Source organism: Megalobrama amblycephala, linkage group LG2 (assembly GCF_018812025.1).
Source record: "Megalobrama amblycephala isolate DHTTF-2021 linkage group LG2, ASM1881202v1, whole genome shotgun sequence".
NCBI lineage: Eukaryota > Metazoa > Chordata > Actinopteri > Cypriniformes > Xenocyprididae > Megalobrama > Megalobrama amblycephala.
In genome coordinates, this window is record NC_063045.1 from 35,174,847 (window position 1) to 35,192,858 (window position 18,012).

Consider the following 18,012-nt stretch of genomic DNA (forward strand, 5'->3'; position numbering starts at 1 on the left):
CTTTTCAAACCAAAGTTACACCCTTGTATAGAGTGGTATTATTTATTATATAAGTTGAGGAAATGAGAAAATTAAATAAAGAGATCACACTCTCCTTGTATCATGGACTCAAGGCTAATTTCAGTACTTGTCCGTTTTAAATGTAGGCCCACTATATTATTTCAGCTAAGCCAATTCTCCATGTCGACTCGAAACTGCAATACTGCATGTCACCTAGTGGCAGAGCCTGTCCCTTCAATCTCATCTGTGTGGGCAAAGCCGTGCACGCGCACTTCTCTGGTAGGGGCGACAGTCGCGCGCTCGCCATAGAAAACAAAGCTATCCGTGCGCTTCCATTACAGCTATTGGGGCAAACCCAGCACACAGCTCTCTCTGCAATCTGCATGCACACCCAAGATGGGTTTGCAGCTCATCTGAGGGCCTTTGAAAGCGGGGCCTGTTGTGAGGACAGACAGCCGACTGAAGTCAGCGAAACGTTTCGTTTTTTTTCCCGGACAGCTTTTGTTTCTTAGCCTCGGCTAGCAGCACAGCCACAATCATTGTCATTTCTGCTGCGAGCTGCCGAAGGAAACACATCGCCATGTTGTTATCGGAGGGGGCTCAGTGAAGAAGGCGAAACCGTGAGCGTGTGGAGGAGATAATCTCGTCTTTTGAGCCGAACCTCAGTCCTCAGCCGCTGCCCGACTGACTGACTGACTGACTGACATGGCGGAGCAGAGCTACTCCTGGTGAGTGCCAGCAAATATAACCATTCAGACAGAGAACGCCGACATTTAACCCGCTTTAAAACACACATATAACCACTGTCAGCTCCTGAAAGGTGTGATTTTTCCCTCAGTTTTGCCGTTGAAACGGTTGCATTACGCTCCGGCAAAGGTTCGAGGCGTATTTTGGGTCTAATATAGCCCATTTGCTCCCTTATATACGGGTTTGGTGTTTTAATCTCAACTGCCGTTAGACCAGCATTCATTTGATCTAGTTTACCTCACAAATTATTTACAATAGTTATGTTATAAATAATACGTATTTCCCGTCGTGTGTATGTGTTTATTTGTAATACGGTAGTGGCACAAAGGGAAATGCAGTGCGCTAACGTGCTAACACGACCAATGCAATCTGAAACATTATTAAATCAATATAATTTAATTGATTTTATCATTATTTCATCGTTTCTCATGTGAATCAGTAGCCGGTAATCATAGATTGGGTCGTGGTGGTGGTGCTTTAGCTCATTAGCTGCTCTAATCCTGTCTTTAAGGAAGAGAGCTGTGTATATGCAAGGCATGGGCTGTGTTTCAAAAACCTAGTGAGCTGACTACCTAGACAACCGGTTCGGACGTCAGTGTGATGCGGATATGGAGCCCTAAAGTGCTCTCTAGGTAGGCAGCACACTAGGTTTTGAGACACGGCCATGATGTGTAAACAAGACATTCAACTCATTGTGCACTGTGGTTCTTTCATTTTAACACTTTTCAGCTCACACATGACGTATCTTCTCTTGGCTAAAAGAATGAGGCACATATTGTCATTCATATAACTCTTTTAGGCTAGGAAATGATATAGCCAGAGATGATTTGCAAATTTGGTGGTCCGAATAACAAGTTTTGGAGCACCAAGTCAATGAGTTTTGGGCCTATATTGAGGTTTTTTTTTTTTGTTTTTTTTTCTACTAAAAATTATACATTTATTTTTCCTAAGTCTGTTGAAAAAATATGTAAACATTATGCACCCTTGTACATAATATGTATAATATTCAGAACATGAAATCATTAATAGTCAAAACAATATTTAAAGTGTGTGTATATAGATATATATTACATATTAGATTAAATGCCCATTATATACAATATATTTACAATTTTTTTTTTTTATGGCTGTAAGTGAATAGGTCAAATGTGGCATGTTCATATTGTTCAGAAGTTTATCATTGCCTTTGTATTTAAGGCAAATATTGGATTCTGTATATCTGTAGCTGATACTGACAGAAGACGATTTCTGTTATTTTCTTCAGACAAATCTAGTTATCTAGTTACCCAGTTATCCTAAGCCTAGTTGATGAAAAGGACTTTCCAGGAAGTTTGACTGGCGTGTAGGTGTTCGTAACCATCTGCATCTCTAATGCCTTGGCTGGGTGGCATTGAATTGCTTTTGTTTGCCTGGAGAATCATGGTATTGTTCAGTTGATGTTGTCAGACAGCAAACAGTTATGATTTGTCTATAATTGTGTATTTAGCAGTTCTTTAATTTAGTTGAAGTAAATGCGCACTTGACATTATCAGTGATCTGTCACACTGACTACCGCTAATGTACAAAACACAGAGTATTTATTCGGTGACCACTTGCCACATAACTACAATTCTCAGTATCAGACGAGTAGTTTGCATGTGAACAAGTTCACTAATCCATTTAAAAGAGTAATGGCAACTAAGCAAAGTCTTTTGTCTTTAATAGGCTATTTTCTTTTGATGAAATATGTATATTTGAAACATTAATATTCAAAATGCATTAGCTTTGAATGTGAAAGTGCACATGACATTTAATTCGGTTGATCTTTAAAATATGTTAGTTCTTTTAATCCTGTTTTTCTGCATAACCAATCTGCCTAGTATACGTCTGTAATCCGTAGCTTAACAAATGTCCTCGACTGTCCAATTCATTTATAACTAATGCTTCAAGTTAAGTGTGACACTAGTGCAGTAGGCCATATAGTTGACCGTTTTTGCATCTAAATGACATTTCAACTTGTCTGCTTAGTCTGATATACAGACATCTAGGCCTGGTTTCACAGACAGGGCTTAGATTTAGCCAGGATTAGGCCTTAGTTCAATTAGTACATTTAAGTAGCTTTTATAAACAAGCCTTAGAAAAAAAAACAAACATTAACAGTGTATATCTTGAGACAAAACAATGGCTCTGACATATTTTTAGATATGTCCGTGCAAGTTGCTTTCAGTTTAAAAAGCTCAACCATGCATTTTAGTCTGGGACTAGGCTTAAGCCTTGTCTGTGAAAAAGACGGCTAAGGTCATAAGAAATATGTGCTTATTTGTAAGGAAATTGCAATGCAGTATGAATTGATATATTGAGAAGTGGAATAAATACAGCTTTTTATTTTTGCACTTTGTCTAGTTGTTAGAAATGGCTAAATGTTAACCAGGGTTGTGATAAGTGTGGGAAAACAAACCTGCCACAGTGGCTGGTAAATATAGGCTGTTAATATAATGCATTAAAAACTGCTGACGTGAAGAAAAGTCTAAACTCTTCACACGTGTGTATTGTGAACATGGATGACTTTTGTCATCTGACTTCAAGGTATAATGGAATATGTTTTTTCTAGCATGTGTTTTTGCTTCTACACATCTGGTTTCTTATAAAATGTCAATCCGAAACACTTTACAGGTTACCCACCACAGTGGCTAACAGATGAGTAAATTTACCCACCACAGCACTGCAAAACAAGTACCAGATTTGACAATTATAGTAAGTGAAATTGTCATTAAAGGCTAAGCCATAATAACATACACTTAACATTAGCCTATGGTGTGATTAAAATGGGTCATATTAGGGCTAGGTATTGACACAAATTCCACAATTCAATTCGATAAAGATTCATTTTGGTAAATGTATATCAGGTATCTTGCTCCTAGAGGGCCACTGTCCTGCAGAGTTTATCTCCAACCCCAAATAAACACACCTGAACAGCTAATCTAACAATTAAGATGCTAGGCATACTAGAAAGTTCCAGGCAAGTGTGTTGAGGCAAGTTGGAGCTAAACTCTGTAGGACAGTGGCCCTCCAGGACTGAGTTTGGACACCCCTTTCTTAAAGTCCCCGTGAACCGGACGTTGCAAAAGACTTTTCTCCAGTGTTGTGACATATTTCCAAGTGAAACGGAATATTGAATAGAGGGCAGTATTTTACCTTAGCACTCCTCCTCTCCATCTCTCGCTCATGGCAGACTAACGGTTGGAGGGGAGTGGTTTACGCGTCAAACTGACATAATCAGAGAACGAACGCCATTTCAGACCGTAAGCAACTTTTCAGATTTTGATTAAAGATTACCGGGAGAAACAATTTTTTTGTGTGTATTTTAGGGATGTGCAACGATTAATCGCGATTAATCGTTTGCAAAATAAAAGTCTGTGTTTACGTAATATATGTGTGTGTTCTGTGTATAATAATTATGTATATATAAATACAGACACATACATGTATATATTTAAGAAAAATGTTAGATTTATATATATTTATATGTAATATAAAATATATATAAATAAATTAAATCATTATTTAATATATATATTTATTTAAACATGCATATATTTCTTAAATATATACATGTGTGTATTTATATTTACATAATTATTATACACAGAACACACACATATATTACGTAAACACAGACTTTTATTTTGCAAACGATTAATCGCGATTAATCGCTGCACATCCCTAGTGTATTTACTTGCACGGATTAATTGTTCACCACAAGAATAGTAATATGCACTAACAAAGTTAATAGGATCAATTTTGATTTCATGCCAACTTTAAAGAGTTAGTTCTCCCAAAAATGAAAACTGTCATTAATTATTCACCCTCATGTCATTCCAAACATGTAGCTAAAGCCCCGGTATACTTCACTTTCCGCCTTTCGTGCGCAGTCGCGTCCGCGCATCTTTTCAAAGCCTATATATCTACTCCACAAACTAACTCTGCAAACACGGAAAACAGAGATAGATGGACCTCTCAACCGTACACTAAGGAGAAATTCCAGGGCGACTTTGAGAAGGCTTTTGACTTTTCGCATGAAAAATCGCTAATGTGAAAGCTGTCATGCGAACCCGGGTGCGCACCGGGGTACCGAACCCGAGACTACCTGGAGGAGGTGGTCTGAGTTCGGTTGCACTCAAACTGTGCCGCAGTTCGCATAAATATGAAAGCAACACGGACTCGGGTGCGCACTTGTTCAGGAATTAAAGTAACCTGCACATGTGTTTTAGCCGATTTATAATATATTTACTAAAATAAGATGGTGTTGATGATTTACTTTGGATTCGAGCTGGAGTGAGCCTGCAGTGTATTCGTGCTTTGCGAGTGCAATCAGAGCGGCAAATGAATGGCAATCAGCTGTCTCCACAATAGTCTGCTTGCAAGCAGCGGAAAACCGTCTACATGCGACACGCATACAGTAAACCCAAGTGTTGTTTACTCTGCTGCACACGATAGCACCAAATTAATATAAAAACACAATTTACTGACCCGCGTACTGTTTTCTATCATGCGCCATGCACGTCTGTGATGACGTAAGATGGATGCAAACGCACCAGGATTCGATAGAATCAATTTGAGTGTGAAACCAGACCAAAGCTGCGGGGAGCACCGGGAACAATCGCGCCCAGTCTCGGACCGTGGCAAATGAGCCCAGTGTGAAAACACCCTGAGCAGACCAAGCGAAACATGATTATGTACTTCTGCTAAGCTAGCGACATTGGGCATCAACCACACGGCAAAAGCTAATACTTTTTCATCTACTCTCTACTTTGTATAACAGTTATATCTAATAACATATTAGACAGGACTGTTAAACAGAAAGTAATCTAATGATGACTGTCTCATTTTGAAGGCTGCATCCTCCGGAGGTCGCATTTGAAGGCTGCATACGTCATTGAGGCGGTCTCATTTAAGAAAAATAACCATTGGATTGCAAATTAAGAAAATACAGTATTTTACACCTCACGAGGAATAACCATCAGTTTTATTATGGTTACTTTTCTTAAAAAAGACATCCTTGAGAATGCTAACACTGTGCGCTCAGGATCTGTCTGAACTGTTCTCAGCGCTGTCAAAATAAAAATAACAACAAGCGCAGTTTACGTCACTTTAGGCCCTAGGGGAACATTAGTTCTAGCCCCTATTATACAATGCATATGTTGACTTTTTAAAATTATTATTTAAAGAAGAAACCAAACCAATAAACTAATCAAAAATCCAATCAACCAATAAAAAATTGTTTTCAGATTTTTATTTTTATACAAAAATATGGCATGCAGTTGCTTCAAACTATGGTATAAAGCTATTCAATACATCATTCAATGCTAATTGTGATAATCGTAATTAATAATCGCAATTACGATTTCAAGGGAATAATCGACAATTATGATTTTTGACATAATCGTGCAGCCCTACTTTATATGATGAACAGATCAGTGCTTCCCACACATAGACTTTACTTGGGCGGGCTGCCCAGGTATATTAACGGCCGCCCAGTATATTTGGAGACACATTTATGCTTTTATTATTTTTATCCTCTACTACTTTTGTTTCCGCCAAAGATAATGAAATCACCCGTGATCGATTAACTAGTGGAAAATCTTCCCTCGCCCTATGCGTTTCATACCTGCTCGTTATGTGTGCGTCAGAACTGTTTACTTTACGTTTCAGACTGCTTTAAATTGATTCTCAATCAATGAAAAGTGCAGATTTATGCCAAGCGATTGCTAATGAACTCAAGTTAATGAATTATGACAATGTCTACTTAATGGCCTTTATATAATATATTTTAGACGGTTGTAAGAATCAGCCTGCAGTTGTGTAGACATTTCAAAATAAGAGTCCCGGTGTATTTGGGGCTTGTTTATAATTAAGTCACACGCCAAGTTTTTTTTCTTCTGTGCATTATTGGTATTTTGGTTACACAAATTGTTTATATTATATTAGATTTTCATTTAATTCATTGTAAATTATCCACAGGAAGAAAAGACTGAGCATAATTTGACAAGTATATTATCCATTATATAATTTTTACAATGCATAATAATGCATAATATTAGTATGTAATTAAATGTAATGGTATGCTATGTAATTAAAATTAATTTCAATAAATAAAAAATACTGTTAAAATCACACATTATTTGTTGTTTGTCACATGTAGTAGACAATTTTTGCGCCATGGGTAATAGGAGGATTTTTCACCCGGCTACCACCGCAAGTATATTTCAAACCTGTGGGAAGCACTTAATTTAGGCTTTTACTCACATATAATCATTGATCAGTGAACATTAACGGAAGCTCAACCGAAACTGCTTGATCTCTTGCGGAAGCTCAAACGTTCTGCAAAACACACAAGAATGGTTCTCGCACATCAAGCGAACATGCTTGAGCTTCCGTTTACCACAGCTGATGTGCGAGTTGATGAGTGTTTAAATGTGATTAAAAGCCTAAATTCAATCTGTTCATCATATAAAGTGATCGAGTCTCTTCAGAAAATTTGGACTGAACCGCTCAATTCTCACTCAGTTCACTCAATAATAATGTTATAATAATAACATTTTAATGATATAATTGTTTCATTTCCAATTTGCTTTTTGAAATTTAAATGGTGGCAGTCATAACTGTTTTCGTGATGAATTTATTCAAACATACATTAAGTATTAAAAAACAGATTACATAATAATAAAATTAATGTAATAGTGCATATTTTGCAAAATGCTTTTCTCTATAGTTCATTTGTCTAGCCAACTATCGGGCTGTAATCATTATGGACTTTTCTGAGGTAAATATAATGTTGGTTTTTTTAGACATCTTTCCGTGGTTGAAATCTTTCAACATACCTTCTGATTAGGGTTGTGACGGTGGCAGTTTTTTTACCACCATGGTGGAAGTAGACCAACTATCAGCGGTGGTAACAGAAATGCGTGTTTATTTTAGCACTTCCGTCAGCGAAACAACACACTACAGTCCGTAAAACATTGAAGTAAATAATAGTAACCTGAAAAATATAAGAAAGTTAAATATTATTTAAAAAAACATTTGTTTTATAATTCCCCACAAAGATGCATCATATACCCTACCGCTCTATGTTTTGAGTGGGATGTGGGACACGAGGAGGAAAGAGACCTTCTCTTTTCTAGAATCTTCGTGTTTTCTCCTGATGTTACAAGCAACTGACACTTGTTGTAAAAGCCAATTTTATCTTCCACAGGGGCAAGACTTGATTTTCTGTTGCCTGAGAAAGCAAAACTAAAATCATCGGCATGTGTGAAATGCACTGTACAAATAAACTTGATGCGCCTTACAAAGTCTCAAAACAAACGCAAACTGAGTTACATAGAATTTGACATGCAAGCAAAAGGTTACCTGTCCTACAGTGTTTTTTCTACTTTACCACAGAATATAACAAGCCTAATTAAAAGTGAACCAAAGGAAGAAACGTTTAAAATCCCCTGCAAAAATGGACGTGAGCGAGGATTTGGGAACAGAAACAAGAGATTCCATGTCTAGTGGAATAACTGATGGAATATTGTTAAATTCGCTGATAATTGCGTGACCAGATTGCAAAACCGAAACAAAGCCAACAAAGCTTAAATTCATGGGCTCACGTACTTCTCATTCAGTATGAATCCAAATGTATCCATGGCTGTGATTTAACATTTAATTGCTAGCCTATTACTTATTTTGTAAACAAAGCTTTATGCTTCACATTGTGCCATAATATTCATGTAAAACAGCATTCACATACTTTAAAAAAAAAAAAAAAAAAAAAAAAAAAAAGTATTTTGGCGTATCATCACCGGTGCTACTTGGCCACTGCGGTGATGCAGTTGTCAAGTTTACAGGCACAGCCCTACTTCTGATGTTCATTCATGTTTATTTTGTGCTGTAACTAGTAGTAAAGAGGAAGAGATGATCGGTTAACTTGCATTTCGTGCTGCTGCTCCGCTTGAACTGAAGCACTACATCGATCTTTCTCTCCACATTAAAGAGTGCCAAAATGGTATTTATTGTTTGAATTTCCTAATAATATTAGGAACTTGAAAGCTTAGATTTTGTTTCATATCAGAAGAAACAAAGCGCAAGTTTATTGTGGTTTATTTGCCTAGGAGGGTGCTATGAATAATGTTTAGTTTAATCACTGGTAATAATGTAATAATCATAATGTAAAAGTTTTTTCACGCAACTGAAAACCACTTAGAATAAAAGAACAATTCTTTTATTTAAGAATCAAAATCAGTTCATAAAAATGAGAATCGATAAAAATCTAAAAATCAATATTTTCAATCCACTCTTATGGTGCGTTCACACCGGACGCGAATGAAGCGGTAAGCGCGAGTGATTTACATGTTAAGTCAATGCAAAGACGCGAATTGACATCCTGCGGCGCGAATGACGCGGCGCGAATTGAGCAAGTTGAAAAATCGGAACTTTGGCGAATTTCCGTGCCGCGTTAACCAGTCAGGAGCTTGCTCTAGTAGTGACGTGACATAGTGAGCTGAGGCAGAAATTCGAAACAACAATGGAGGACAAAATCATCGTCGCTATTCATCTTCATACATTTATAGAAACAGAAATAAAAAGGATCGTGTTTGAAAGAAAGTGAGTGAGGAGGTCGGACAATATGATAAGTTGTAAAAAACGGTCTTTACTCAATTTTATATATATATATATATATATATATATATATATATATATATATATATATATATATATATATATACAGGGAGTGCAGAATTATTAGGCAAGTTGATTTTCTGATCATATTTTTTTCCCAAGCACATTTTACCAATTCCAATCCACATCAATCTTAATAACTACTATTAATATTGTTTTTAATCATTTATAAGTGATATATAATTGTTCATGAAGGCTGGAAATGAAAAATGCCTTATATTCAGGTGTGCAGAATTATTAGGCAAGTTTTCTTTTACAGGCAAAATGAGCCAAAAAAGAGATTTAACTCAGACTGAAAAGTCAAAAATTATTAAATACTAATGAGAAGGACGCAATACTAATGCAATACTAGAAATTGCAAAGTTAAAGCATGACCAAGGGACAGCAAAATGCTCATTGGGTCAGCGGGGTCAGACAAAAACAGGTGGAAAAGAAAAGACACATGTTAACTGCAAAATAATTAAGAATTAAGGTGAAGAATTAAGTGTGAAACCATCAGGAACCCTTTAGTCTCCAGCGCCACCATTTTCCAGAGCTGCAACCTACCTGGAGTCTCCAGAAGTGCAAGGTGTTAGGATCTCAGAGACTTAGGTTAGCTAAAGAATCCTAAAAAATGACCTGCACTTGATAAGAATCACAAGCTGAAGTGTTATAAAATACATGAAGACTGGGTTTTAATAGGGCTTATAGACAGACAGCTTGAGAGTGACTCCTGATGGACCAGCACCACATCCTCTTGTACCACTGTTTGAAGAATTTATCCAGAATCTGGCAGTAAGGTGTTTGAGTTCACTTTTAGTCCATCTCTTATCCTGAAATGTCTGTCTTGCAGAGATGGACTAAAAATGATCTTCCAAAACTTACTGCCAGATTCTGGAAGATAAATTCTTCAAACAGTGGTACAAGAGGATGTGGTGCTGGTCCTTCAGGAGTCACTCTCAAGCTGTCTGTTTATAAGGCCTATAAAAACCCAGTCTTCATGTATTTTATAACACTTCAGCTTGTGATTCTTATCAAGTGCGGGTCATTTTTTAGGATTCTTTAGCTAACCCAAGTCTCTGAGATCCTGAGACCTTGCACTTCTGGAGACTCCAGGTAGGTTGCAGTTCTGGAAAATGGTGGCGCTGGAGACTAAAGGGTTCCTGATGGTTTCACACTTAATTCTTAATTATTTTGCAGTTAACGTGTCTTTTCTTTTCCACCTGTTTTTGTCTGACCCCGCTGACCCAATGAGCATTTTGCTGTCCCTTGGTCATGCTTTAACTTTGCAATTTCTAGTATTGCATTAGTGTTGCGTCCTTCTCATGAGTATTTAATAATTTTTGACTTTTCAGTCTGAGTTAAATCTCTTTTTTGGCTCATTTTGCCTGTAAAAGAAAACTTGCCTAATAATTCTGCACACCTGAATATAAGGCATTTTTCATTTCCAGCCTTCATGAACAATTATATATCACTTATAAATGATTAAAAACAATATTAATAGTAGTTATTAAGATTGATGTGGATTGGAATTGGTAAAATGTGCTTGGGAAAAAAATATGATCAGAAAATCAACTTGCCTAATAATTCTGCACTCCCTGTGTATATATATATATATCATATACCAATTGAGCTTATTCGCTGTAATTTACAATTATTTCCCCACTGACAAGTAGTGTTTATTCAGAGGAAGTGTGCAGAAAGCAGTCTGAGAATTCGCGTCTGTTGTGAAGGGATTTTCACGCGCGAATGAAGCGAGTAAACTCAAAATGTTCAAGCGTCCAACTACGCGCGAATAGCGCGATTTATTCATTTATCATTTATATCTATATAATTTGGCTGAAACTGAATAAAAGTATTCATTTCTTAAAAAAATAAATAAATAAATTAAAAAAATCTTATTGGCAGTAGTGTGTTTAACAACCGATATTAGCAAATAATGATATATCTGGATAAACAAGGAACATTACCAATAGGAAATGTTGAGATGCTTTTGATTGTGAATTTGACCTTCAGTCTGCATGTTTTGGTCAGAAAGCCTTCTTAAAAGTTTGTTCTGGCAATATTTGAAATTGCCTTCTTTTTTTTTTTTCAGGATCTGGCTCTAAACACTCACTTTACACTATCCAATTCTGTCCTAATGTATAAAATCGTGCAGTTTTTATTTGTTGAACATCTTCTTTTTTTCTTTTCTTTTTTTTGTGCTCAAAAATATATCATGGAAGTAAAATTGTTTGTAAATGCATGTTGAGAAGAACTGGGAATGTTTTTGTTTTGGCCTAAGGTAGACAGAATGTGTTCAGTATAAAGATCATTTCCAGCTATTTAGTACTATGACAGTAGCCTTGTATTTAATATAATGTGAAAGGTCAGATAGAAGCACCAATAAACTTTCTTCAAATGTTTATATGCCAAACTGACAAAAGTCGTCATGTAACTTTAACTAGTGTTAACCTAATGGTAAAAGATGTGGCTTGACAGCTAAGTGTTTAAAGCCTCAAGCAAAGCACTTAACCCTAGATTTGTCCAGTGTGGCTGGAGTTACTGTTGGTGTACTGTAAAGCAGATACAAAAAGCTGCTAAAAAGTTAAAAAGTAATGAGTGAGGTGCCTACATGAACTTCAATGCATTATACAATTAATAGTTTAAGAAAATTGTGAAAAATCCTTTATAAAAAAAAAAAGAAAAAAGGTCATTTTACTAATCAGGAGCCCATTTCTAGTGGTGTATTGTTGTTATATTGACTTGTTCACCTGGGATGTCAGGTTTTACAAATTTATTACAGCAAACAGCCGTGATATAAATGATCATATTGCAGTACATTTGGCCTATGAGGAAATACTTTATCACAGAATCATATTTAAGAGCAAGCAAAGTCAATAGAAAAAAAAAATGTTTATATATACAGAGGTGTGCCGTGCCAAGTTTTGTCTGCATAAATGACACCATTTTCATGAATTTGCTAAAGGTGCCTCAAGGAAAACTTTGTCTTTACGGGTGTGTTAATACATGATATCAAATTTGTAGGGATGCATTGAAATTTTGGCCACCAGAAATTATCAGCCGAAAATGACATTTTCGTTTTTTTGGCTGAAAGAGAGAAAAGTATTCAACTTCGCTATTCTTATTTTTCACCAAAAGTACAAATTACTTTGAAAAAGGTGCCGACAGACCAACAGAGCTGGCATTTGACGGGCACTTTTCAAACTATTGCTTCAGGCAATGACAGGCACATGTGACTCAGGTGTGAAACCACTCAACTTGACCTTGGGCAGGATGTTCAAACCACGCTTTGACACTCAACCACTGGTGCTGTTGGCATTTTTAAATCGCTAACGTTTCAATATTTTAATGAATGTTAGTTATGAGTTATGCTCATATTCTGGTTTTAAATTGACCGCTCCTGGGGTCATACCAGTGATATTACCAAAGCACTGAGCAGTTGAAAACTCGGCTCAAAAAAGACGCAGTTATTGCATGGATGGAGATTACAAATGTAATGTAAATGTCTAAAATGCATGCACACAGTTCAGTTGAATGGTGAAGCTCGCCCTCTTTAAAAATGCAATTAAATTAAGTGTACGAAGAAAACTCTGTACGAGGCTGAACCTCAACAACATTGAAATAAAAGCACATGGTTTATTTGTCAGATACATGTAAAAGTGTAGTTCGTTACTATAGTAACAGCGGACTCCCAGCACATGCTCGGTAGAAAAAAGCATTTTATTTAAAATGTTAACTTTTGATTATTTTTGCTGGCACTTTTTTATTCAGACTGCTATAGGACCTCATTTTTTTATCAAAGTTCTCACCTTCTCACTTACCTTACTTAAAACATTTAAATGATCTTATGTAGACTTACTTTTTAAAATTAGTAATAAAACAATTGCTTCTTACAACAGGGATAGCTAGTATATTTGCTTAGCAAAGTGTCAAACATGACAATTATGAGATTAATATCCCATTTTGCTCCAAAATATACAAAATCACAGTATGCTCCAAAGTCACTATCAGTCATGTTTGAAATAACGTGCTGCTTTGTGGTCCCATGTTGCTTCATAACAGAACAGTGAGACAGAAAATATTTTATAAAATTTTATACTGTTATATAGGGGTGTGCACATATAGTCGAATATTCGACCTGTTATTAATATTCGAAAAATAAAAATACTATTCGAATTTTACTATGTTGCTTTGCTGCCCGTAAATGCAGTGAATCCATGATAAATCCAAAGCACTAAAACTCGCAGTTATAACTAAATGCACCAGGTGGCGCTGTGGAGCGTGTTTAACAAGTTTATTTCATTTGATCGTCACATAATGTCATCTGCCTCGCGAAGTTTGGAATTACTTGGATGAAAATGATCTTAAAAAATGGAATTACTTTTGATCAAATAAATGAATGAAACAGAGTTATCACAATATCATCACCATATTGAGAAAGCACATGAAATCAAAACACCAGTTGAATGAGGAAAGACAGCTGTCCATCATTGCATTCACGACAGGTAAGCGCAGCTGTAACCCAAGTGAGCCGAGAAGAACTTATCTGATAGCAAAATGATTTTGAGACACATTCTTCCTTTTAAATTTCGTCAAGGGAGACACAAAGTGCTACTGTTCGAAACTTGGCACACTGTTATGTATTATCGTTGTCTTGTTTCTGCAATGTCTGTTGCGGCTCGTTTTCTCAACCGAGCATGTAGATATTATTGTTTTTCTCAACATGAACATGTGAAACAGTATAAACACGATAACCATATACTGACTCTAGTGTATTATGTACGTTTTGTACGATAACTAGCGCTGTCTGCTTTATTAGCGTTTTTCTCGTTCGCGCAGCTTGAGCTTAAATGCTTTTGTTCTTTATATATTTTTTTGTTTGCATATATTGTTTAATGCTTTGAACTAAAAGAAAAGCTTAAGATATAACGTAAGCTTGTTGTGTATATTGCCTAATAGTAAGCTTGTTCAGAAATGGTTACAAAATCTTGATGAATTTTAAAAAAAAACGTCCTTCTTGTTTAATGTCATTTAAATAAACGAATATTCGAATATTCTTTTTTTTCGAGCCCAAATATTTGAATTCAATATTTTGGAAAAATCCCATCTCTACTGTGATACAGCTTATGTCCATTACAGGGCTCGAAATTAACTTTTTTTACTTGGTAGCACTGGTGTGCCCAACTTCAAAAAGTTAGGAGTACCACAAAAATTCAGGAGCACCACAACTAAAAAGCCTCATCATTCACTTGTCCAAGTAAAAAAATTGTTTGTCCCAAAAAAAAAAAAAACATTTTTTTGTGTGTGTGTTGTAAATGTAATTTTATTCTGAAACAGTATTCTCGTCAGTGTTCTATCAGCTTTGACATTTAAATCTGCATATTTGAGATATTTCCCCCGAGGGCTTTTTTTCCCCCCTAATTTTATTAAATGTATGCTTATCTTTCGTTTTAAATTCTTTCAATAAATTCAGTTAGAATGATCAATAAATTCAGTTAGAATGATAAGACACTATAGGGCTTTTACCAGTCAAATTAAATCATTTAAACTGAAAAATTACAACTGCATTAAATGTTATTAGATTTTTTTTGTTGTTGTTGTTTGAATATACAAATAAGAAATGTTGGAAAGAATTATATTTTCAAACAAAACTAAACTGCCAGTAGGTGGCAGCAGGTGACCGTCTTAATGGGTGAGTCATTGAATCTTTGACTCAACCAATTTGTTCAAAATGCTGAATCATTTAGTAATGAAAACACGATTGTGTTGAAATGCACTATGGTTCTGCTGTGATCTTTGTTTGGAATTATATTTTGCTGCTGAAACAGAACAAAAACAGTCAATATTGCATCTAAAATGTAAGTGATTTAATTTTAACTACTTTTTACAGTTTATTGAGCTGTTGTATGAAATAATTTTCAATCGTGATGTTTTTATTCAGGATATTCAGGAAAACTGTAACTCTTGGTCATGTAATGTTGCTTAACTCTCATGTTAGAAATATAAAGACAACACAGCGCAGTGAAACAGAGTGATTGATGCTAATATAACCAACCTAAAATCTGCTTTAAAGGTGAAGTTTAATTGGTTATGTGATAGAACAGTAGACCGGCTACTGTATCAGCTCACAGCAGGCACATACTGTGCAGTAAATAGCAAACGTTTTGTAGAGAAATGAAAACAGGTTGCACCTCAACAATTATTTGCGCTCACACAAATGATCCCATATATATTTTGATGTCATAAACATTAAATTTAGGGGGCATATGCGACCAAAATGGGCACAATTTCAAGCCTTGGAATAATATTGCATTATAGTTATTCATCATTCTTATGAAAATACCTGAGATGGCTTGAAGAACACTGATAAACACAGATAGGCTATATCATCGCAGTCATGTTTATTGTCTCTTTTATCAGTCAAAAAACATCTCTACTATGTTATTCAGCTGTAGAGATGGTTGATAAAATTTATAAGGGATTTACTGGAATGTCACTTAATACTTCTACAAGTCTCAGGTGTGGACTTTCAGCACAAGCGCCCTCGGTCTTCCAGCATGAATGAAACAGACATTACAGAGAGTTTAGTGTTTACTTCGCAACATTTTGGGTGAAAATGGAAAAATAATACTAAAGTACTTTGTAACACAGTAACTTGAGTGGCTTTTCAGCAAACTACTTATTTACACTTACTTGAGTAATATTAATTTTCAGTACTACTTTTACTCAAGTAAATTATTTCTTAAGTAGCAATACTTTTACTTGAGTAAGAATTATTATTTTTTTTTTAATACTCAATACCACTGCTTGTTGGGCAGGAAATCCAAACGTTCGCCTATCATGCATCAACCTCAAATATGGCTCATCTTTTGAAACATGTAAGTAGTAACTATACATGGCTGCTCGCTCTAACGTTAACCTAGATAAATGTGTGCTCTTATTAGGCGCATATCCATGTGTTTATGCAGAATGTGGAAGCTGAAGTATAGCGCTAATGCACAGAGGTGCTGGCGCGATCACTTGGATCTTTTTTAACTTAAAATACTGTCATTTTTGGTCATACAGATAAGAGTAATACATAATTCCAAACTGTAAAGGGTCTTGTGCTTTTGTAAAATAAAGAACACAAAAAGGATGCACTTTCTGCTGTCTCGGTCTCCCTGAACTGCAACGCGTCACAAAAATGAACCGAAACTCAGTGTATAACCTTCTTGCCTCACAGGCATGAGGAATCTATAGAAAGCTTGAAATGTCTACTTTTAAACAAACCAATCTAAATCGAAAACAAAAGGGCTACTCTATGATTATGTAAATTATAATCCGTATGAAAGGTGTATTTCTCTCTAAAGATGCATCCACTGGCTACTGCGGAGATGACGAGGCAGCATCGTCAACTTCATCTTTGCAGCCGAAACTGACTCAGAAAACACTAGTTTATTAATAAATAATTAAAATGCCTCCTTGCTATTTTTACATTCATAATCATTACTTTTCCCAGTGCTTTCCGGCAAGATTTATGTGCGCTTGAGCGCAGTATCATATGTGGGGGGTGGAATATATTTAATAATTAAATTATTAGAAATGCAATTAGTTAGTCAACTAGAAAAATCTTTAGTTGGGGGCAGCCCTAGTTAAATCTTATTCTGTTGTATAGAACTGAATGAAGAATAATATATTGATATTGACATGTTGTTTAATATTATTTTAATGCATTTTGGTGTTACTTTGAATAAAAGTGTGGTCATTTTATTTTATTGGCTTTTATTTTTAAAATTCTGATTCAGTAAAATGATTGAATTTAATTAAAAAGTCTAATAATAATAATAAAAAAATAAGTATACAAAAAAAACCCTATTTAAAATAAGAATTTAATAATTAATTTTTTGGTTTTCGAAGTTTCGAAAACAGAAGTTTCGGTCTTGGCCCAGAATTTTCATTTCGGTGCATCCCTACAAATTTGTGTAATCTTAAGGTATCAGCGGTCATATGTCACTGTGAAAGATAAATGAGGTAATGAGATCTAGAGAGGGAAATGCTCACTCTTGAAAGCTGTGGCATGGTGCCACTTCTGCCAATCTACTGGCAATAGGCTGATAATTCATTCAGACATACATGCGCTAAGTGAGCAATCTGACTCAGAGCAGAATGAATTGTACCCTGATGTTAAATATGCAGCAAATAGCTTTTAAAAGAAAATGACTTAAATTGTAGTGGGAAATGCCTTTGTTTCTTGTCATAATTTTTGATTTACATTGATTTCTGTTTCTTTCTTGGCCTAACTAACAAAAACACATCCACTGAGTGCACGCATACACTACGTGATGTAGTTTAATAGTTTAGACTAGTGCGCGTGCATATTTAGAGCGGACGCTTTAACTGCTTGATTTAGTCTATTAAAATGCATTTAGAATGACCCCAGAATTCACGATGTATGTTTTTTTTTATATTTATATAATTTAATATAGTTAACCAATATTACATGAAGATTACCATTTTTCTCCTAATATCAGCATGGTTACAAATGTGATATTGATTTTATACAACATACAGTTTAATAAACAAGCAGTTTATATTAATAAGCGACTT

At 35.5% G+C, this 18,012-nt stretch overlaps 1 protein-coding gene across 2 annotated transcripts in view; it reads left to right on the forward strand.

The window, feature by feature from the left end:
• The first annotated feature begins 227 nt into the window (after positions 1-227).
• Positions 228-18,012, forward strand: part of sppl3 (signal peptide peptidase 3) — a 43,469-nt gene continuing 25,684 nt past the window's right edge. The window contains exon 1 of one of the 2 annotated variants that reach the window (XM_048173078.1): positions 228-728. In XM_048173078.1, coding sequence (XP_048029035.1) covers positions 706-728 — 23 coding nt within the window. In that variant the 5' untranslated portion in view covers positions 228-705. The remainder of the gene's footprint in view (positions 729-18,012) is intronic. The other variant, XM_048173084.1, reaches the window with a different exon arrangement.